This window comes from Myotis lucifugus, unplaced genomic scaffold (assembly GCF_000147115.1).
Source record: "Myotis lucifugus unplaced genomic scaffold, Myoluc2.0 scaffold_49, whole genome shotgun sequence".
Lineage (NCBI taxonomy): Eukaryota > Metazoa > Chordata > Mammalia > Chiroptera > Vespertilionidae > Myotis > Myotis lucifugus.
This window is the reverse complement of record NW_005871097.1, coordinates 4,494,221-4,518,046: the sequence shown is the minus strand read 5'-3', so window position 1 is coordinate 4,518,046 and position 23,826 is coordinate 4,494,221. Positions and strand designations below refer to the sequence as shown.

The window sequence follows — 23,826 nt, the reverse complement described above, 5'->3', positions numbered from 1 at the left end:
TTCAGATTTATCCATTTTTTTCTCCATCTCATTTTTGTGTGTTATGGATAAATTAAATTCATCTCTTCCATCACCAATTTTTCAATTGTGTGATCTACAATTTATTTTGTTAAGCTTTTAATTTCAACCATCATATTTCTAATTTCTAATATTTCTATTTCATTCTCTTTCCAATCTGCTTTTTGTTTCATTTCTGTATGTTTTTCCTAACTTGTAATTTTATTTTATGAATATTTCTTTATCTCTTTAAGAGTCTTAATTATACTTATTTTAAACATTTCTTCAAATTGTTTTATATTTTTACTTCACATATGAAGAAACCTCCTGTTCTAGATGAAAAAGGTGACCAGCTAAGCAAAGCTCCTCACTGGACCTCTTGAGAAGTGTGGCTCTGAGACTATGCTCTCAAGCCTTTACAAACTGTTGATGTTATTTTGTCAAACTATGTTGGCAATATGTTTTCAGGAAGTTTGCTCATAAGGGGGTGAGGTGAATAGAATTTGTATATTTTGAAAACCCAGAAGCTTCAGTGTGAGCAATGGAGGGAACACATTTCACACAACTTTCCCTAGATTTGCTTAGGGATTTACAAGTATGGCCTGGGGGCACAGTTCTTTGTAGCGGGTTTAGGGAGGCAGATCAGGTTGCAGTACAAATAGTTCCTGTTCCCTCCAACTCTTAGCAACTTCAATTTCACTGGAAGAGCATTTTGCATTACACCTTTAACTTGGTGTTTAAGGCTTAGCCAAAACTGCAAAATTTCCCCTGGTTTGGGGTCCAAGTTGCACCACCAGGTTCCCGGCTGTTCTCCAGAGATATCCCCCACCGCTGCCCCTCTATTCCCATTTCTCACTCTTCCACCTGTCAAAAAATCTGTTCAGGCCATGTTAAACTTGTGAGTCCAAGTTGAAGTTTTGTGACTTTGCCTCCTTCAAGTCCCAAGTGGAAATAACATCTCCCAAAAGGAAGTTTTGCCCGATACAATAAACCCCTCTGTCCTCTGGACAGACAGCTGGTTGAAGAGGTGAGAACATGGATTCAGAGTGTTCAAAGCTGACTTTGAATGCTATTGCACTCTGGAAAATGTGTTGGCAGTTTCTTGTAAAGTTCAACATACACTCACCATGTGAACCATAAGTCCCACTCCTAGGAATTTACCCTTGATAAATGAAGACTTATGTTCACAGAAAAACCTTTACATGAATGTTTATAGTTTGGCTTTCTTTGCAATAACCAAAATAAAACTGGAAATAACCCATATGTCATTCAATGGGTGAATGGTTAAGCAAACTGTGCTACATCCATCCCACATAATACCACGCAGCAATAAAAAAAAAATGGACTGTGGTACACATAGCAACTTGGATGGCTCTCAAAGGCATTGGGAGTGAAATAAGCTGATCTCAAAAGGTTACATACTATACTATTCCATTTATGACAATCTCAAAAAAACACACCAAAATGATAGTGATGGAGAAGAGATCAGAGGTTGCCAGAGATTGGGGGAGGGTGTGACTATAAAAGGTTGGCATAAATGAACATTTTCCTGTATTTTTTATTGTTGTGGTGATTACACAAATCTATACATGTGTTAAATTTCATAAAACTGCACATCAAAATGGAATAATGTTGATTTTACTATATAGTAACTTAAAAAAATAAGCTGGCTTTGAATTCAGGCACTGCTCCTTTTTAGCTATTGGACTGAGGGTCAATTTTTGAACTTCCTTAAGCCTTGGTTTCCCCATTTAGAGATGGTCATGCTAATAATGCTTCATAGAACGGATGTGGAGATTATACTAGGTCATATGTGGGAAATGATCAGGTATAGAGTAGGCACCCAATGAAGTTCATTTCATTTCTTCCCTTTCTTGGGAGCAGGGCATATGGTCCTTTGCTGGGGTTTATAGGTCTCTGATGGCCCTTGATTTTCCTTAGTAACCAGAGAGGTGGGTTTGAAAAGAATAAGATGGGGCAACTCCAATTAGAGTAAATAAAAATTAAAAAGAGGAAAACTTTTCAGGGTAAATCAAGGGCACACTTTTCCTTTTCCTTTAAAAAAATTTCCTGGGGATATCTCTCTATATATAAAAGGCTAATATGCAAAGTGTCCCCACAGGAGTTTGACCAAGAGACTAGGAGTTTTATCGCTCGCTATGACGTGCGCTGACCACCAGAGGGCAGCGCAGAACAAAGGAAGACCCTGGTCGGCAGTTGGCAGCCAGGGAAGGGAGGCCCTGGCTGGAAGCCAAAAGGCACCGATCAGCTCTGATCGCCAGTCAGGCCTAGGGACCCTACCTGTGCACAAATTTTGTGCACCCGGCCTCTAGTTTTCAGATAAAAGGCCAACTTCAAAGTATCTGCTTAGGCTTTACATATATCTTTATAGATGGATGAAGAAAAAAATGACCCACTTCTTAAACCTTTGTGTTTTATTAGGGTCTGGCCTTATTCGCAATAGATAGTACCTAACAGCAGGGGGCATACCAACTGTGGGAACTTACTGATAATCACTGCTCTGGCTACACCTGTTTCGGATGCTCAGCTGGAACCAGCAGAAGGCCTGGTCCTCCTCCTCTGAAATCCAGAAACCTGGTCATTTGGTGGGGGGTGGGGAGTGGGGAGGCTCATGCTACCAGCAGTTCTTTTACTTATGCAGTTCTATATTTAAATGCATATATATGAGAAATCCAGGAAACTTAAACTGAGGAAAGGAACTACATATGCAGGGAAAGTGTGTGTGTGCGTATGCTCACGTGCATACATACACATGCATGCATACACTTCTGTGAAAATGAATGCATAGCTGTCTGGGTATTTTAAGGGGATTCTAAAGGTTTAAGATGTCTGAGACCTTCAAAGCCTCCAATTTGATGACTATTATTGGTGGTTTTCTCCCCAGCCGCATTGTTTAGCATCTGTGGAGATGTCTATGCCCCCCTATACATTTTAAATCTGGGCTCTACTCAAATCTCTCTGCTCCCATTTGATGCATTTGTGCTTAGGAAATGTGGGGGCACATGAGTGTGGGATGGGTTTGAGTGGCAAAGTTCTAAAAGGATGCTCTGAATAACCCCATGAGTATATATATTCATGAGTTAGAATCTCTTTATCATTGATCTCAAAGATCAAGGGCCCAACGTCTAAGGAAACAACCCAGAGCCTTTATGGTAATTAGGTTATTACAAACAATTTCACTGCCTCTCCTGCTACCCCCACCAAAGAAGGAGTCTATTTCTCAGCCCAATGACATTGGGGCATGTGACCTGCTTTGACCAATAGGATACATGATACAAGCAGAGGACTCAAATGTACTTATGATTGCACAGTTCTCCTAGATTTCCACCATTACCACAAGCACCTGCTCCTTCTAGCCCACTGATTCAAGGAGGAGGAAAGACATGTGAGGCAGACCCACATTCAACCCATGGCTTGAGTCTTGACTCCCAGCCGACCCACAGAAATATAAGTGAGAATAGATTTTTGATGTTTGAAGCCACTGAAATTTGGACTGGTTTGTCACACAGCATTACTGTGGCCATAATTAACTGCTACAGTCCCATTTCAACCTAACTTCTAACATAATCCATTGGGTGGGCAGAGAATTTGTATGCAGAATTTCATCATCCTTTTTACAAGGCAGCTTTGTTGTGCTGCTGGAAGCACAGTATGCCCCCTTTCATCTTCCTAAAGATGCAGCGGCTCCATGTGAACACCTACTGCTCTCCTCCTCCTCTCCAATATCCTCTGCATTCTCTAAAATACTCAATGATCCTGAGTCTTGCTGTGACAGTATAGTTATGAACCAAGCACACCATTACAAAGGCTGCTTTTACTTTATCATCCCACTCTGTTCCTTTTGGGGAGTCTCTTATTTAGGATGAACTCAGGGTATTCATTCAACCAAAATTACAGTCTTCCTAACTCTCTCCAAAATAAAACAGTAGGCAACAACAAAATATTTGCCATAGCAATATTCAATACATATAATTTTTCTCTCTTCAGAAACTATTTTAGCCAAACCTGGATTTCAGGAAAACAGTACTTTTCTCCATGTGAGTGTTACAGTTATTTAGGTAACAATGAATAACAAAAGGAGACTCATTATAAAGAGTTAGTGTTACTTAAAATTTTCGGTATTAAAATGAGCCTTTCCAAAGGTTAAATTGAACTTTTTGGCTGTTGGTAAGATGCAAATAACTAAGACCTCTTTAGTTTATATAAAAAAAACCACAAACATCACTTCCACTCATATGCCTGGCACATAGAAGACATTCCACAAATGTTTACTGAACTGAATGTACAGCTTTCTTTTTTCAGGGAGAAGGAGCACCCTGAGCAGCAGAAATAATCCTGAATGTCTTCCTTCAGTGATTCTATCCCAGTGTCCAACCATGGCTGTTTCCCATCTCAAAGGTACGATGAGAAACATTTAGAAGCAACTCAAGTTGTGTGTGTTAGTCATTAATACTGTTCACCAAATATTTACAGCTTTCTACCATTTGAGCACATGGAATGATTGCACTTCTGGGCCCCTTGTGGTTGATGGGGTGGTGAGTCAAGGGCTTATGAACAAAAGTGATGTCTGTCACTCCAGGCCAGAGCATTTAACTGTCAGGGCAAGACTCTCTCAGGGCTGTCCTTTCCTCCATCATGGTGATTAATGACGTTCAAGATGTGGATGCTAGCCTGTTTCATCTTGACGTAGAGTTGACCCTGGATGAACCAGGATGGTCATGTGGTATGAGCAATAAATAAGTCTCTATTGTTTGTGAACCCTAAAGATTTGGAGTTGTTATTTCAGCATGTTCTGGCCTAGCCTGACTAATAACATTTCTGACCAGAGTACTTTGCCATAATTTACCACATCTTCACAAACCCAACTGGTGTAAAATGAAAACATAGACAGCACTTCTTAAGGATCTCAAAGATGAGGGAGATCATCAAGTTGTTCAAGCTTTAATTAGATCTGTTGTATGGCCAGATTCTGCTTTGCCCATCTCTTGTTCTGGGACCACCAAGCTGGAATAATTGGCTAAGGTGACTTCCTTCTATAACTGGCTCCTAGAAGTGAACACCTTACAGAATAGCTTGCAGCTGGAAGGACACTGAAGGGTTCTTGGATACCTCCACCCAAATATTCTCTAATCCCCACAGGAAAATATCCCAGGGTGAGTATACTACCTTCTAAAATGCTTTAGGATTTTAAATAATGAAATCAGACAAATCACAATAAGAGTTGATGTTGGAGACTGTTTAATGTAGTAGTTCATAAATTGGGTATGTCAAAATTGGAGAAGCTTACTCTATCAGTCAGTCAACAAATATCTTGGTATCCACTCTATTACAGGCTTTGTATAAGGTGAGTGGGACACTATAGTAAAGAAGACTATTACAAGTCCTTGATCTCAAAAAGCTTTCATTCTAATGGAGGATAAGAAAGCAATAAGCTTAGACACAAGCAAACAAAAATGAGGACGAATAGTGTAATGATATAGATCAGGGTTTATGCACTATGACCTGTGGGTCAAATCCAGCCTGCGGCCTATGAGCTAAGAATTATTTTTTACTTTTTTTTGGTTAATCCTCACCCAAGGATGTTTTCCCACTGATATTTAGAGAGAGTGGAAGGGAGGGGGAGAGTCAGAAACATCAATGTGAAAGAGACACATCGTTTGGTTGCCTTCCGCATGCGCCCGATCAGGGCTGGAGATTGAGTCTGCAACCCAGGTATGTGCCCTTGACTGGAATTGAACTGGGACCCTTCAATCCATGGGCTGGTGCTCTATCCACTGAGCCAAAACAGCTAGGGCTATTTTTGACATTTTAAATGGTTGTAACAAATGAAAAGAATATTTCCTGATACATGGAAATGATATACAATTCAAATGTCAGTGGCTGTAAAGCTTTACAGGAATACAGCCATACCCTACATGACCTGCCCCGGCTACTTCTTCAACTTCAATGACTGCAGTGCTGGCCTCCACTTTCCTTATTCCAGTCATACTGGCCCCTGGCTAATACCCAAACACTTGAGTCACCTCCCTGCCCTCACCATAGCCATTACACCATGGTGGACTCTGCCTTCCTTACTTCCTTCAGGAGTCTGCACAAATGAAACTGAATCAGAGAAGTCGTTCCCACCCATTAATCTGTTTCTGCTCTCCTTGCTTAATTTTCTTCAAGGCACTAACACCCTGAGTTGTTATAAATTCGTATAGTGTCTGCCTCCAACCACACTTGGAATATAAGTTCCATTACACTTGAATTGTCTTATTTCCTCCTGCATTCTCAGCACTGAGATCAATGCTGAGACATAGTAGATATTCAACAAAAAATGAATTGCCAAATACTAAAAAGTTCTAATGAGAGACAAGGGAGAGATGATCTAGGACACCACAACCACTCAAGGCTTTCATGGTGCAGTGGGGACCTCCGAGTGTGTTTGCTTTATAAAGTCCTAGTATCTTGGTAGAGACTAAAACTAGTGGCAAAACAGAGAAAAGTGGAGTTGCTACCATAAATGCAACCAAAAAAGAAATGTCTCATCTCACCTCAACTTAATGACATCCCAGTTATGCAGATTCCCACCCTCTCTGCTAATCTCAAGTGGTAGAAAAGAGTTAAACTTAGAAATGTACTCAGAAACAATCTTACTGTCATTTGTGTCTCTATTTCCCTAGTACCTTGAGTTAATTGTGAAAATAAAAAATGTACCTGGGAGGTTCAGATCTTATGTCAAGTTCTACATAGAAGCATCCATGTGTCCAAATACTATATTTTCATTCCATAAATTGTTTTTATAAACCTATCCCAAGAGGGGTTCCATAATGGAAGTTGTGCAATATTTAGCTTTAATGTTATTTTTTCTAGAACCCTTAGGGGTCTAGAGTAAAGATTTATCTACAAGTCCAAATCACGTTTTTAAATTAAAAAATAAGTCATACAAAAGTAGTACTATATTCAAGATATAAGATGTAGGTAGTTCTACTGTATCCTAAATACCAATAATATGCTATAGTGATATAAAAGCTTCAACCACTAGTTAAAGGTGACTACCTAGGATAATATGTCGGTGTATAGAAGCATATAATTCAACACATTCAATGATAAGGTCATAAATGAAGAAATTAATGGAAAACATTTCAAATGTCTTTTATGCCAAAGACTGTGCCTGATAGAAAATTGGACAAAAGCTTGTTGGGCCATTTGACTAAGAACAAAGTGAATGGACTTTCCTGTGAATGACTCTGGAAGTGGGATAGGGATGGGGAGTCAGGATGAGTCTGCTTCCTGGAGTTAAATATGAAGAGTGCACCTCAGTCCTTGTTATTCAATTCACTTTAGAGAAAATTTCCAGAGAAGGCAAGTGATACAAAGTTTATGAAGTCTTGTCAGCCATGTAGCTTTCTCATGAAAGTTGTAGTTAACCCACATCCCGTGGATCTTGGACATATTCCAGTCTTATGTAGAATTTGAATGACTACAGCACCCAGCAATATTCTTAAGAAAGGGGGGGCTAAAAGGAAGTATGGGGGAGAAGGAAACAAATTTTGCCAGAAAAGAGTTGGGAAAGCCTACCATGACCTGGAATTATTTCTTCATCACTCTATTGATATGTCTGCATTAGTAACTTTGAAAAGATTTATGGAAGATGGCTTCCCCTAGTAGTGTATCAAATATACCAGAAATAGTGCTGGCCAGAATGTGAATGACAGGACAGTGAGGTTTTTATTTACCAAATGCCCAGTGTATCTACACTATTGTACTCAGGACTGTCACATACATATATAGGTCTATGTGGATGGAGCTTCCTAGAGTACCCTGCGCAACTGTATATGACTATGATATCTGTATAAAAAAGCTGAAGAAAATAGACACAGAAATAGATCTCACATCTAGATGGTTAATCTGGTTATATTACTGAATAAAAAAAGGCATTGGGTTAACCTTATTTCTAGAAGAAAATGTGTTTTGCTTAGATTGAGAAACTTAGCAGCTAAATAGTATTTACAGATTGGAGTTGAGATTTTCAAACATATTTATCTCAGTTCACAAATTCCATGCACTGCTTACCCCAAACAGCTCTCTTGAGTACAAGTGGCATGGGTAATGAAATTTGGATGCCATATATTCAAATGGCATTAAGCACAGTTGTCCAAGGTATTAGCAGCTGTTTACATGGTTGCTACAGAAAAAAGTATTCACAGATTCATGTAACTATAATAGAGGCAACTGTATTCTAAGCTGGAAAAAAACAACAACAGGAGAATGTTTAAGACCAGAAAGTAAGGACTATGGGGGAGTATGGGGGAAGGGTAATTTGGGAATAGACTGGCATTGCCATCCATTCTGGAAAAGAGGTGGTTAGAAGAGGGGAGGGTGGAGAGAAAAACCTTCTCCTGGACCTACTACTGAGGAGGACCCTGAAAATGTTGTATAATAAATAAAACATATTCATCTCAAAAAGCAAAAAATAAAATTCATATCCCAGTGTCCAAACCACTACTATCCTGAATATGCTTTCATACTAAACTTTGATTTAAACAAGAGGAACATTAACACTAAGAAACATATTTATTTCTTTTTAGATTTTCTCTTAAGAAAAAGTTGTAAGGGGAAGGACAAGTATTATAAACAATACTAGAGGCCCAGTACATGAAGTTCACGCATGGGTAGGGTCCCTAGGCCTGGCAGGTGATCAGGGCCGATCGGAGCTTTCCAGCTGCTGGTTGGTGCCTTCCTTCCAGCTGCCAGCAGGGGCCTTCCTTTGTTCCATGCCGCCCCCTGGTGGTCAGCACACATCATAGCGAGCAATCAAACTCAGTCTCTGGTCTAACTCCCGAGGGGACACTTTGCATATTAGCCTTTTATATAGAGAGATGATAAACCTCCTTATCCTTCCCTCACCACTCAGTCACATCTATACCAAAACTTCTGTTTAACTATAGGCAATCTTTACTTAACATCAGACATATTTAATTTAGCTGGGGATTGGGTGAATATAAGCTGAATATATGTAGCTTTACTTTTTAAAGGAAATTATAATATATATGAATAAAATCATTAATATTAAGCATATAATGCTGCATCTTCCATGTGGAAGAACATGTTTTCTGTCACATGCAAATTCAACTGCTTTCCTCTGTTGCCCCATTAAATGAGTTTCTGTGGTAGCAGTAAATTTGAAACTTTTAAAACCTCACTGTGCCCAGGGCAACTAAAGAATTATTGGTATCTGTGCTCTTTAAGAATTGAGCAACCTCAAGAACAGTACTTAATTACAACAAATCAGTCTCTTCCTGTCCCATCAAATACATTGATGTTTTCAAAGTACAATGGGAACATTTTAAAACTCCATGCAATAATACTGGGGTGGGGGTGGGGGTAAAAGTGCAACTCCATTAACTCAGCACATCTAAACCTGAGTTTTGTGCATGTAAGAAAAAGCTGAACAGTCTGAAAAGTCTTACTTGCTTCAAACAAGTCAGATTTTTCCTCTCTCCTATTAAATAGGCTCAAAATTGGATTCCTTTCCACCTGGCATTGAAGTCCAACATGGAGGCTGGTGGCAATGAAGGGGAGCTGAGTAACGGTGACCTATCCCATGTGCATTTGGAATCTGGAGATTTAGAAAAGTGTAAACGGCTGGACAAGGTGTCTCTCTACCCCTAGCACAGAGTTCACCCTTTAAAGATATACTGCATATCTGTTTATGTACTGCATGCTTATCTGTGCTTTATACATAACAAGAATAAGACTTTCAGCCCCAAGGACCAATTTCCCCTATTAGGGGCACCTTCACCCCTGGTAAAAATGCATGTCTTAACAACAGCTACAAAAACTCAAGGCCACATTTGATTGATTGCTCTCAGCCAGAAATTCCTAAATCAATAATGATTTAGCACTGCTTCAGTTAAAACAATTATATCAGAATCATTTTCAAAATAAAAAGCAAAACATATATGTTCTATGAAATACATAAAACATATTGCTCAGTCAGTAACATCCCAGTTTATTTATTTTTGCATTATCCTCAGTCTATTGGGCTCTATCTAATGCTTGCTTGTAGAATCACAGATTCAATTACTGTTGAATTTTACACGTTTCAAAGAGCAAAAAACTAAATTAACTTCCAAGAAAATATTTTTCTAGATGGTGGCAATGAGTAATTTGGAAAACCAGATAGAAAACTTCTGTGGCAAACACATAGGTTTCCATCGACAGAAGTAATGAACTAACTAAATTAACTAATATTTGGTGCTCACAAACAACCTGAATATAAATGGCCACAAAGTTATGTGTCACAAAAATAAGTCAGTGCTTCATTAGGAAATCAAATCACTATGCCATCCACATATAAAATTGAGGGGAAATTTGCCCATTTGAAAAGATTCCAGAATATTTGTTCATATTCTTTTACATCCCCAAAACACCCCTCAGCATTTTTAAACACGCATAGCAAGAATCATAGGATGCCTAAGAAACAGAACACTCATTAACAAATGGAGGATGCAAAAAAGAAAAGTCTTCCATGTAAGCCAATAAAAAATCTACATCATATTAAAACATAAGCTCACCTACCTTCATTGATCCATGTTCATCACTGGAGTCTTGCACCAATTGCAGATAAAACATCATGAAAATATTCACCACTGCCCACTGTCTGTACATTTTGAACACTTTAATACCCACTGATTACCAAGTAGTTGACAATAGATAGCTAGAGAAAACTGTTTCAAAAGGCATTCTCCAGAAGGAAAGTTCGAAACCCCAAGATTTCACATGGAAAAACAATCAGTTGTGATAAAAATCCAATGAAATGATTAGTCAAGGTACGTTTTTGCACAATCTTATGCAGATAGAGAGATGAAAAATTTTTTAAATGTTCTCATGCTCCAAGAATAATTAGGAGGTGGACATGTTTTCCCTTGCAATGAGAAAGCACTTTAAATCCATTTCATGCCCAGCAATTTTTTTAAAAAAATCTCTCTACCCTATGCCCCAAGTTCTAGCTGCTTTATAAAGAGGTGGAGTGGCCACCAATGTTTGCAGCTACAGAAAAGCTGGAACCCAATTCTGGATTCCAACTCTTTTCACAACCCTCATGGAAGCTTGCAGGAGCATGTGTCTTAAATCTGACACAGATTTTGGCAGAATATGCAGGGAAGTCTTGGCTGTAATCCTGTCACATCCCTACCAATAGCAAGGATGTTTTAAAAACTGACTCAAATGCTTAGGACTGCTGTTATTTTAACGCAGATAACCTGTAATGTGAAACCTCGGCACATAGGCATGACTCCGTATTGAAAATTGCAGTGCTCAGTAATGGACCTCAGATGCTCATGAGGCATCAACTGCTAGTGACACACAGAAGCAATCAATTATGCTTTAAAATCGCAGACATTCACAAAAATAACAAAATATCCATACACACAGGAAAAACAAACATACATAAAATGAAGAATACTGATTTTTAAAGAAGCAACAGTTAGGTTTATTTGTATGTGCCAGGAAACATCTCATGTACATTGCTATAAAAACCATGCTGTCACTGTTGGTTGGAATTCTTCAGATGCACTGGCTAAGTCAGCTTTGGAAACTGAATGCATTGACTGAATGGATGTGACAAATGCAAAATTTCAGAAAGCATTGAGACCTGCTCTTGTGCTTGCTCTTCACTAATTTCCAATCTTTGACTTCCAGGTTTTGGCTCTTTCAAACCCATTTTTTGCATTTCTGAAATCAAGAATGGCTTGAGAAATCTCTTCATTGGTGTTCATCACGAATGGACCTAAGGCAGAAAGAGACATTCAGAGGGTTCTGGGTGATGATAGCATGTTCTTTTACCACTAGAAATGGTTAACTTGAAACAATTCCAGGCATATCTGAACAGTAAAAGGTTATTTTCACAGCATCCAATCTCCGAGGATGGTAGCACACGTTTCTTGACAAGGTTTTTCTTGATAAAGATCGAACTTGAGATAAACAAAGGCAATTACATCTCATTCATCCATTGCAAAGTTGTCATCAACAATTGCAGTCCCTTTATTCAAAATATTCTTAGGTTTGGTTCTATTACAGTCATTTTGTAGTTGTTAGGCTTTTTTTCTTCCTTATTTTTGGAGATATAATTGACATGCAACATTATATTAGTTTCAGGTGTAAATATAATGATTTTAAATTAGTATATATTGTAAAATGATCACCACAATAAATCTAGTTAGTACCCATTTTTTCTTGTGATGAGAATTTTTAAGATTTACTGTAGTGCTAGCTTTATAGCACTAGCTAATGTCAATAATTGAACCAAACTGGTACAATGAATTGGCAAATCTCATCCTAATTTTGTATCTACACAGTATATGAGACTATGTCATTTTTAAAATGACATAGTCTAAGTCATTTTAAAAAAATTCTAAGTCATTTTTAAAAAATATGTTTTTATTGATTTCAGAGAGGAAGGGAGAGATAGAATCATCAATGATGAGAATCATCACTCGGCTGCCTCCTGCACACCCCCTACTGAGGATGGAGCCCTCAACCTGAGCACGTGCCCTGACCAGGAATCTAACAGGAACCTGGTTTATGGGTTGATGCTCAACCACAGAGCCACATTGGCCGGGCATGTCATTTTTGAAGATGAGTAACAGTTTGTTGACAATAAACAGGAAATTATAAAAATTTCAAATCAAGAAAGCATCATATTTTAGATTCTCTAAGGCTGGCAAACTTTTTCTGTAAAGGGCCAAATAGTATATATTTTAGATTTTGTGATCAGTCTGTTTCAACTACTCAACTCTTTCATTGAAGCATAAAAGGAGCCACAGACAATATGAAAATGAATAGGCATAGCTGTGTTCCAATAAAACTTTCTTTGCAAAAACATGAAGTGGTTTGCTGGTCCCTTTGCCTAATTCCTAGGTTTGAATTCAGGTTTTTCTAAAAGTGCAGAAGTCTGTAATGTCTGTCTCTTCTCTTTTTTTCACACATTATAGGGACAAAGGGACACTGTCCTCGACTGTACACTCCCAAGATCTCCTGGATAAACAAGGCCAGCTCCTTGGTGGCATTTACAGTGTCTTAAAAGCAGGTGACAGATTTGTCCATTCAGTATATTTCTTCTACCAGTCTGCAGAGGTTCCTGACATTCCTTTTATAAAAATTCCTCATTTAAGGGGCCTTCTCAGAGAGACCCAAGTTAAAATAGAACTGTATTACTTAGAATTTCTTCACCACTGTTAGCGTATCAGGGCTTTGGCTCTCACTATAATATGCTTTGATGATGTTGAGGCCTTTGGAGATGTTGCAGGGAATAGGATGATCATACAAGGAGAGACAGACAGAAAGTTTCTGAACTCATTCATTCATTCAATTACCTATCTGTCGCGTACTTATTGAGTGCCTATTAAAGGACAGACATTGTGCTAGGAGCTAGAGATGAATGACAGACTCTCTCCCTCCAAAGACTTCAAATCTATCACAGAGACAGATATGAAAACAAATTATTACAAGCACTGTGATACACGAAGTGATAAAAGTATGTAAAATGTATGGAATCAGCACAGAAAGGTGAAGAAGGGTCCAGGAAAGGATTCACAAAGCAGATGATATTTGAACAGGATATGTGAAGGAATGGCATTTCGGGATTAGCATGTTGGAAGAATTGAAAATGGAGGCACAGTGTTGAAGGAAGGATCAGAGGGAGGAAAGAATTGGAGGGATCTGATGTATAGGAAGAGGCCAGACCCCTCTGCACTTTGAATTCCATCTACTGAAAGATGTTTGGACATAATTCTGCAGGTGATCAGGAATCACCGAGTTAAGTAGAGCATAACATGATCTGATTTGCAGTTTTTGAAGAAGACTCTGGAATCCAGATAGAGAAGATGTCTGACCTGGAAGGCTGGCTGATGGTGGGATTGTTAAGGATAATTGAGATACAGGCCATAGGAGGCTGTGGGTAGAGCAAGGCTTTCAGTTCTGGATATTTTGACATGAAGGTGCTAGAGACAATAAAATGGCTTCCTGCCAGAGGTGCTTAGTACATTGTTGGAAATATAGATCTGGGGTTCGTGAGAGAAATTTCATCTGGAGTCTGGAGATGGAGATTTGGATGCTCTCGCATAGGAAAAAATGAGAGAGCCCTCATGTGTGAAATAAATAATAAATCCAAGAAGGCACCCCGGAGAAGCCACATTTTGAAAGGACACATGGGGGAAAGTATTGGGACTCGGAAAATGAGAGCAGGTACAGGGCCAAGGACAGATTTCCTGCATGTCATAATTTTGCTATAGTTTACAGTTGTAGAACAATTCTCTCATCCCTTAATTATTTTTCTGTAAAATCTGTGCGCTTTTGGGCTTCCATTTTGACACTTTTCTGGGGGTAGTCTGATGTGCCTCTCAGTTTGTAGTGTGCACATGAATCAACTGGATTCTTATGGAAATTTATATTCTGATTCAGGAGGTCTGGAGTAGGGTCTGAAACTCTGCACTTCTAACTCTCTCTCAAGTGATGCTGATGCTGCTAGTCCACAGACCACACTCTGAGAAACCAGGGACATGTTATTGGAAGCTTGACGCCCTCCAAAGTCAGATTGAGGAAGCTTATCTCCTCAAATCCTCAAGCAGAAAAAGAAAACTGAGCCGAAACCGGTTTGGCTCAGTGGATAGAGCGTCGGCCTGCGGACTGAAAGGTCCCAGGTTCAATTCCGGTCAAGGGCATGTACCTTGGTTGCGGGCACATCCCCAGTGGGAGATGTGCAGGAGGCAGCTGATCGACGTTTCTCTCCCATCGATGTTTCTAACTCTCTATCTCTCTCCCTTCCTCTCTGTAAAAAATCAATAAAATATATTAAAAATAAAAAAGAAAACTGAAACCAGAAAGCAAGTTTTGTTTCTTTTTTCTTTTTCTCATGTTCTTTTTTTCTTTCTATTACATTACTATATTTATTTATTTATTTATTTATTTATTTATTTATTTATTATGTATTTATTTATTTATTTTTAAATATATTTTATTGATTTTTTTACAGAGAGGAAGGGAGAGGGATAGAGAGTTAGAAATATCGATGAGAGAGAAAAATCGATCAGCTGCCTCCTGCACACTCCCTACTGGGGATGTGCCCGCAACCCAGGTACATGCCCTTGACCGGAATCGAACCTGGGACCCTTCAGTCCACAGGCCGACGCTCTATCCACTGAGCCAAATCGGCTAGGGCAATTTATTTATTTTTAAAATAGAGGTATAATAAGCATAATATTAGTTTCAGGTATCCAACATAATGATTCAATATATGTAAAATGATCACCACCATAAGTCTACTTAACATGCATTACATAGCTACAGCTTTTTTTCTTGTGATGAGAAGTTGTAAGATTTACTCTCTTAGCAACTTTTAAATGTGCAATATAGTAATATTAACTATCATTGCCAAGCTGTACATTACATTCTCCAGAAAACATGTTTTCCATTAATCAACTATAAGGGTTATAAATAAGAAAAATGCTTGCTAGTTGTCAATAATCCCATAAATCCTCTTTCAAACTACAGTTTTCATCTCTTCTATAATTGAACCTTTGAACTCCCCTGTAATAAAAATGGTGTGCATTTAATCTCTCATTTTGTAGACTCTTGGTATAGTGGAGAGAGCACAAAATGTGGGATCAGGAGTTAGTGTTCAAATTCCAGCTCCACTGCCAACAATCGTGTCCCATTTGAGAAACCACAGGGCAGAGTGAGGGGCAACTGGCATTGTGCAAGGCAGAAGGGGTGGTTGGAAACCAGAGAGCCTGAGTGTGAATCCAACTATGTGGCCTCAGGCAAGCCAATGAACCTTTGCATCTCTGTTTCCCCATCTGGAAAATGGGGATGACAGAATATACCTCATAAGTTTGTTCTGAAGATTAATGTATTAATATTTGGAAAGCATTTCAACCAGTCCTAGTAAATAGCAGATGCTACCCATGGATTTGCTATGTAAATAAGTAAAATATCGAGATTTCATTTTCCTCATTTATAAAAGGGCCATGACTACATCAACACTAGGGAAATTCCCTATTCCAACAATCTATGACACCCTGGACTTAATTTGTGGACACATAATTAAAGATATTCCATGATAAAATAAACAAAGGCCTTAGTTAATTCATTCCCAAGTAGTGGATATATAGTTGTGGCTATCTTTAAACACAAGTAAGTAATATAATAACTTAAACACCTGAATTTTTAAAAGTTTTTTAAAAAGAAAACAAAATGTTCTTCATTAGCTGAGATTTCAAGGAACATATCTTTTGGGCTTACCATGTTGGACAACTGGTTCTCCTAATGGCTCCCCGGCAATTAGAACGAAGTGGCTTCTCTCAGGATCCTAAAGTCAAGGTGGAAAGCATCAGTCAATAAACATGCTTATTTTTGAACTAGAGGCCCGGTGCACAAATTCGTGCATGTGTGGGGTCTGGCCTACCCTGATCGAGGCCGATCAGCCGGCCCGGGGGGAGGGGACACAGGAGGTTGGCCAGCCAGCCCCGCCCTCTGGTCGAACTCCCGGTAGAGGGGACAATTTGCATATTAGCCTTTTATTATACAGGGTATTAAATTAGGAATAATTTGAAGTTAACATGCTAGACAAATGGACAAAGTTCCTAATTCTGAATATAAACTCCAGATATACTATCTGTGCAGTACTCAATATGGAAAGGCTTATTCCTTAAGATTTTTGGTGGCATTTAGAACATAAGTCTAGACTATGAAAATATTAACCTTCTCAGATAAGAAAGAATTTAAATTAAGAGTTTCCTTAACTAGAAACATCTTTAAGACAAACTGTGTGACTGACCTGGTTATGAATTGACTATGTGATTATAGGATTTATAATTTCCCACTAACAATATCATTTTGTTCAACATAACACGCCTCTTTATTTCAAGCCAGATCTATACAGAGGAAGACCTGGCAGACCTCAGATTTAGGTACTAAACATTCATCTAAAAATTCCATTTTAAAGTAGTACTTCCTGGTAACTACTGAAGTCGCTCAGTTGCTCCCCATCCAGATAAAATTTGTCTTCAAAGTAGGAGCACTCCAAGCTCAGGTCATTTTCAGGCAGAAATTAGTTCTATTTGTGCCCATTCAAAAACAATTACTCTAAGGCTCGGTAACTTGAAGACGTGAGCACAAGGAGTAGAATAAGCTGACCTCAGAATTTGTGTTAAGGCCATGAAGGTAACTTTAGGCACAGCCAACTGTAATTTTTAAATTTCATTTTTATTTTGTTTTCAATTAGAGTATACATTCAATATTATTTTATGTCAGTTTCAGGTGTACAGCTTAGTGGTTAGACAATCACATACTTTACAGAGTGTTCCCCCTGTTATTTCAAGAACCTATCCGGCACCATATATAGTTATTTGCACAGCAAAAGAAACCATCAATAAAATGAAAAGACAACCAAGTGAATGGGAGAACATATTCTCTAATATCCAAAAATTACAAAGAACTCAAACAAATCAACATCAAAAATCAAATTAGTCTTGGTCCACTTACATCATACTTTATAGCTCACTGATATGTTGATGTCCCAAGGTTATGAATAAGTGAAATTGTGCATAATTGACTCTAAGCCCACAGGAAAGGAGCAGGCTTCTATCTGAAATGATTTTTTTTAATGCCATGTTTAAATGACTAAAAATTCAAGCAAAAAAAAAGCACAGTTATCAAAAACGGTTTATTCTGTAAAGACTTTGAAATTGACCATCTGTGTCACGAATGCACTGACTTTTAAAACTGCAAGTTTTTTAATTCAGAAGATGCATCTTTTGTCCTACAGTTTATATATTTTAGAATAATAATGTTTTAAAAATTAAAGTTTTGCTCCTTTACATATTACTCAAATCAAATGATGACTTTCCATTTATAATTTGGACAATAAGATAAACGGACACTTGCATTTGGTCTGAAATGAAAAATGATTAAACTGCTGGGTACTGAGGCATTCAGGGGGTTCGTTTTTCATTTCAGAAATCTGAAGGATGGTCCAAGATTCTTCTAATGATTTTTTCACGAAATTAACCTCTGAGCGGCCCCTTCTGCTCTAACCTAAACCAGATGTTTTGTGTCTTTTTCTTTTTTTTAAATGCATCTTTTCTCTTTCCTTAACTAGCCTTTTTAGTGAAAGCTGATAATCTTTTTGGATAGTCAGTTGAGTGCTGATGTAGTTAAAAGTTCTAATTGCTGTTATCTTGAAAAGTCCTGTCTACTAGTATGTTGAGTGAGCTTGAGTATCATGTCAAATGATGGAAATCATGCAAAAGCAGAGAATGAAAGTCCTGTTTAACACACGAGTCCCTGTGTCGATCTAAGTCAATGCCTTCTTGGGGTTTGATGCAAGACCCCATACAAAGGTAACAGAGTCCCACTTATTGCTTCATGTATAATTGCCCCAACTAAAATTCATGATCTTTTGGGGCCCAGACCATGTCTTTTTCTTTACATGTTTTCTTTTTTATTTGTTTTTACTCTGGTGTACATTCTCAGGGTTCCTAGTTCAGAGTTAGGCCCTTCTGTGTTTACTTAATTTATTTTTACGAATTGCTCTTGTTAGGCCATAAATCTTATTGCCAAGATATGTCTTGGGTTCCACCGATGCCAACAATAAATTAGTAAAGCCCAGCTGAAGGCTCTATGATTCATTTAAAGTGGTGATAACTTCTACACTATGAGTATGTACTCATAGTTTGTTTGATTGATTAGACTCTGGGAATGAATCTAAGGGCATGCTTTTGCTTCAAGAACATTTATTATAGTGAAATATTACCTGAAAAAGTTACCAGAAAGAAACCAAGTTGTAGCATGACTTAATTGCATACAATTGTTCTTACTAGATTTCATTGTTTAAACTGCTTAGGCCAATTAAAAGACAAAACAATGAACTATTAACAGTTTTTAAAAATTAATGGCTTGTCAAAATAGAGAAAGAATCATAGATAGAGAGCATATAGACAGCTCTGGTGTGGGGGGTGTTGAGGAGTGGAGGGATTGAACAAAAAGCAAAAGAGGGAACTCATGGACTTGGACAACAGTGTGGTGATGGTGGTCGATAGAGGGGGGCATGGGTGGAGGTGGAAGAGAACATAGAGGAGATAAATGGTGATGAAAAATAAAATAATAAATTTTTAAAAAATAAAAATTAATAGCTTGTTATGAATTTTTACACATAAATAAGCAAAAAAGTTTTCTCTAACTTTAACAAGGTGCTTTGATTTATTTTTGTCTTCCCATCTTTATTTTAATCAAATGTTAATCTGTATTAATTTAATGAAGTCCCCATGAATGGTGCCAGTTAAAGAGTGTTGTTACTCTCAAGTATGGTTTTGATGGCATCCCATGAGGAATTGATTGCCTACCATTGTTGGAGCTAGGGCTTCCTCTAAGAAGTCAAAGGGTCTGGCTGAAATACTTCTACATCTAGCATAAACCAAGCCTCCTGTAGTTGCTGCCTGCCACGGAAGACTTCAGAGTAATGGTAACAAAAGACAACCTGCCCTCTGAGTGCTAGAAGGAAGCCAAGGAGTGTATCAATGCCTCATTCTTGACCATAAGTCAGTACAAATGGGATTGGGGGGAGCACTGGGAAGTCACATTTTCCTTCTTTATCTAATGCTCAGGCTAAGTCTAGTTCCAAGTGAAGATAACCTTGGGCTGGAGCCTGAGGGAATCAAGGTCCTTTAGTGCCTTTTGCATGCTATAGAAACTGTTCTGTGTCCTACACCTTAGGGCCTACATACGATATGAATCCTCATTAGGTAACATGTATCTAGCACAAGTATTTGTTAAATAAGGTGTTTAGATCAGTGAATTTTCCAGCTAGCATTTTTTGGACACCCACTATGTAGCAGACCAGGGATTAGCAATCTTTTCTTCATAAAGAGCCAGAGAGTAAATACTTTAGGCTTTGTGGTATCCAGTCTCTGTTGCAACCACTCAACTCTACCAATGTGGTGTGAAAGCATCCATGGACAAACAGCAATGAATGGGTGTGGCTTTAGTCCAATAACACTTAATTTACAAAATGGTTTAAATTTGGCCTATTGGACATAATTTACTGACCCCTATGCCAGATATAGAGTCAACTCTTGACATATGTAATCACATATATTCTTTCTAACCCCACCCCCGCTCCATGCAGTTGGCATCATTATTTCATTGCAGACAAAGAAACTGAAGCTCAGAGAGGTTAAGAAACATGTCCAAAGTCACACAGCTAACAAGTGGTAAAGCCAAGATTCACACCTTCACGGTCTCTTCTTTGTTGTAATTTAAAGGGGACTTTCTACTTTTCATGAATATAAGCAACACATGCAGATTTAAATGTTAATTTTTAAAATAAAATTGTTCATAGAAATCTTTCTAATGTCTTTATGGCTCAGATATGTGTATACACAGCAATAATTACAGAAGTGCACATAACAGAATGATGCCCTGGAGCTAGGAGCACTGCTTGTCAATAAACTGATGGTTTCAGCCGATTCTTTTCTATCCTGCTACCTCCCATCTTTCTGGCTCCCCTTAGCATTTCTTTCTGCTGTTCCATTTCAGCTTCCAAGTACTTAACATTAACAATGTGCCCTCTGCTATATTATACAAAGAACTGAGGTTATCAAGTTAAAGAGGATAGTGCTACAAACTAATCTGCTAATAGTAGTTTCTGGCCTATGTGTAGCTTCCATGCCTCTTTCCTGCATGGGGTTGAAAGAAATAAAATTGCCATTTTTGTATGTCAAAAGTGGCAGTTTCATAAAGGTCAACCTAATAACAGAGAGCATAGACACTGAGATATGAATTTCATCTGGTGCTCATTAATGTTTCTTCTATTTACTTCACAGTTCATGGTTACAGATGATTAAGGCAGCAGTAGGCGAGCTGCCAGGAAAATGGGCTAATCCTATATAATAAAAGGCTAATATGCAAATTAACCAAACAGTGGAACGACCGATTGCTATGATGTGCACTGACCACCAGGGGGCAGACACTCAACGCAGGAGCTGCCCCCTGGTGGTCAGTGCACTCCCACAGGAGGACTGCCACTCAGCCAGAAGCCGGGCTGATGGCTAGTAAGTACACTAAGGATGTCCGACATCCCCCAAGGGCTCCCGGACTGTGAAAGGGCGCAGGCCTGGCTGAGGAACTGCCCCCCCGACTGCACAAATTTCATGCACCAGGCCTCTAGTATAGAATATTTCCTCAAATCCATTGCATTCTACAATGCCAGGGTCACAGAGCCACCAGAGTCAGTCAGATTGCCTCTCCACCAGTCACTTGCACAGTGAAAACAGTTTTATCCCTACTTTTCAAAATTCATCTTTTCAGGATCTTTTGCAAAATTGTCTCTTCAATCTTCTTTATTAGGATGATGCAAAGCAGTCAGATTGGTTTCATTGACGCACAAGATAGTGGGTGAGTGAATCACCCAAGGGAATGAATAGACATAGGAAAGAAACTTGGTAATCTAGGGAGGGAAGTTCCGAAGACTCCTAAAATATCAGAAACTTTACTTAAAAAGCAGGGCTTAAACACAAAAGGACTATAAAATGCATCATATGTTTCTCTCAGTTCAAAATGGGGGTGACTTCTAAAGGGCTCTCTGTGAGTATGTCCACATCGATGCTTATGCTCCTAAAGGGCTGATCTATTTTCACTTACACTAAAAACAAATCAATTGTATAAAGAAAATTAAGAGACAAGGAAGATGTGTTGTCTCCAGATTCAAATTTCTAGGGGTAAACAATAGGGACATAGATGATTTTTGAAGATGAGAAATCAGTATTGATAAAACCTTAAAATAAACCAATAGAAATAACAGAAGTTAATGAAAGGGGTTGATAAACTTATGGCATAGTTTTTCTGCCCATAGAAGAAAAAAAAATTTCTAGCTACACTAGAGATTCAAGCATCTTCCTGCAAAGTAGCAGAAAGTACAAGTTAAGAAAAATTAAAGATTTAAATACTCACCTAAGGATATGTTTCCATTGATTTTCAGAGAGTGGAAGAGAGAGGGAAAGACAGAAACATCGATGTGAGAGAAACACATCAATTTGTTGCCTCCTGTACGAGCCCTGACCAGGGCCCTGGTCTGGGAGGTGCCTGCAACTGCAGGCACATGCCCTTGACCAGAAATGAACCTGGGACCCTTTGGTCCACAGGCTGACACTCTATCCACTGAGCCAAACCAGCTAGGGCAGTTAAAGATTTTTAATATTTACCTTGTTCTCCACCTGGACACTGTCCCCTTCCCCAAGCACTGCTGTGTGATGAGGTTCTATTTTTTGTTGTGCGTCATCAGGCCCTACAAAAAAAGGTGACCCACTAAATATAATACTCATCATAGTACATTTATCATAGGGATACAAATCTGGTTAACTACATAGTACTGTAAAATTAATTTAACTTCAGAAATAACAGGCTTAGGACTCTTCTTAAATCTCTTGGTTGATTAAATGCACATTATTAAAGTCTGAAACTGGCTGGTTTCCATTGTAGAAAAGAATAAGGAGGTGAATCTTGCACTATGCTTCCATTTACACCTTTTATGTAATCAATTAATAAGCAAAGTCCTTGCCATTACATGATAAGAAAAGTATTTCCTTGAGTAAGTTATAAGCCTCATAAGAATTAAGCATATTTAGGGAAATGAGTAAATGCTATCATCAATAAGTATTTATTGAGCACCTACAATTTCTAGTACTGAGAAAATACAAATAAATGCCAAGCAAATTCCTTGTATACAAATAATTCAAAATGTCATTGGCAGAAACAAAATAATATTAACAAAATAATAAACAATTCAATTGAAATATAAGTTGGATAGCTAGTGAACTATGAACAAGGCCCAGTGCTAAATGCTGGGGAGGGGGGAGTGGGGGAATCTTCAAGATGGACATATTTCTATCCCTTCTATACTAAGACTCACAGATGAAATAATACAAATGAAATTATGTCTTAAAGGTAACAATAAAGTGATAAGCAAAGTTCAATGAGAGAACAGAGAATGCAGGGGTTAATTCAGGTCTAGGGACCTTAGGAATTTGTTGTGGAGGAGTTATGACTAGAACAGAGCTCTACAATACTAGAGGAACCACACAAAAGGCAAAGTTAGGATGAAGGGCATTCTAGATAAGAGGACAGACTGTGCAAAGGTAAGGCACTGGGAATGTGCAGGGCATCTCTGGGAGAACAGTGAATCTTCTACAATTGCTAGAACATTCTTCTGGGAAGAATGATGAAAAAGTAGACTAGAAAAGTAGATGAAAAAAAGTAGATGGAAAAGTAGATCAAAGTGAGACCTGAGGGCCATGCTCATCCACATAGAATGGAGGGCCTTTGATGAAAGTGTGTGTGTATGTGTCTGTGTGTGTGTCTGTGTGTGTGTGTGTGTGTGAGAGAGAGAGAGAGAGAGAGAGAGAGAGAGAGAGAGAGAGAGAATGAGAAGGGAGAGAGAGAGAGAGGGAGAGAGAGAGAGAGAGGAGAGAGAGTTAGATCTGCATCTTAGAGAAATAACTCTTGGAGCAGAGCATAGAATAAGTTGGAGGGGGTAAGACTGAAGTTAGGATAACCTATTGGGAGTTTATTGTAACATTCTAAGTGAAAATGAATTATGGTCTGAACTGAGAGTGGACACACAAAAATAGGTGTGGATTTGAGAGGTAGAGTTGAAAAATAATCTAAAGGATTTGGCAACAGTGCGGGAGAGAAGAATCTAATATGATTCTCACTAGGAGCAGAATAATGTAGTGACCTGAATATTACAACAGTGCTTCATCAAGAGAA

General features: G+C 38.4%; 2 protein-coding genes across 3 annotated transcripts in view; both read right to left on the bottom strand.

Moving 5' to 3' along the window:
- VEGFD (vascular endothelial growth factor D) overlaps positions 1-10,860 on the bottom strand; it is a 29,094-nt gene extending 18,234 nt beyond the window's left edge. Inside the window, exon 1 of the mRNA XM_006088581.3 lies at positions 10,585-10,860. Within this exon, the coding sequence (XP_006088643.1) occupies positions 10,585-10,674 (90 nt within the window). The 5' untranslated portion in view covers positions 10,675-10,860. The remainder of the gene's footprint in view (positions 1-10,584) is intronic.
- A 613-nt stretch (positions 10,861-11,473) lies between these two features.
- The window catches only part of PIR (pirin), a 74,688-nt gene continuing 62,335 nt past the window's right edge, over positions 11,474-23,826 (bottom strand). For both annotated transcript variants that reach the window (XM_006088580.3, XM_014455721.2), the window contains exons 8-10: positions 22,263-22,345; positions 16,306-16,372; positions 11,474-11,794 (exon numbers count right to left, since the gene is read on the bottom strand). In XM_006088580.3, the coding sequence (XP_006088642.1) occupies positions 11,682-11,794; positions 16,306-16,372; positions 22,263-22,345 (263 nt within the window). In that variant the 3' untranslated portion in view covers positions 11,474-11,681. The remainder of the gene's footprint in view (positions 11,795-16,305; positions 16,373-22,262; positions 22,346-23,826) is intronic.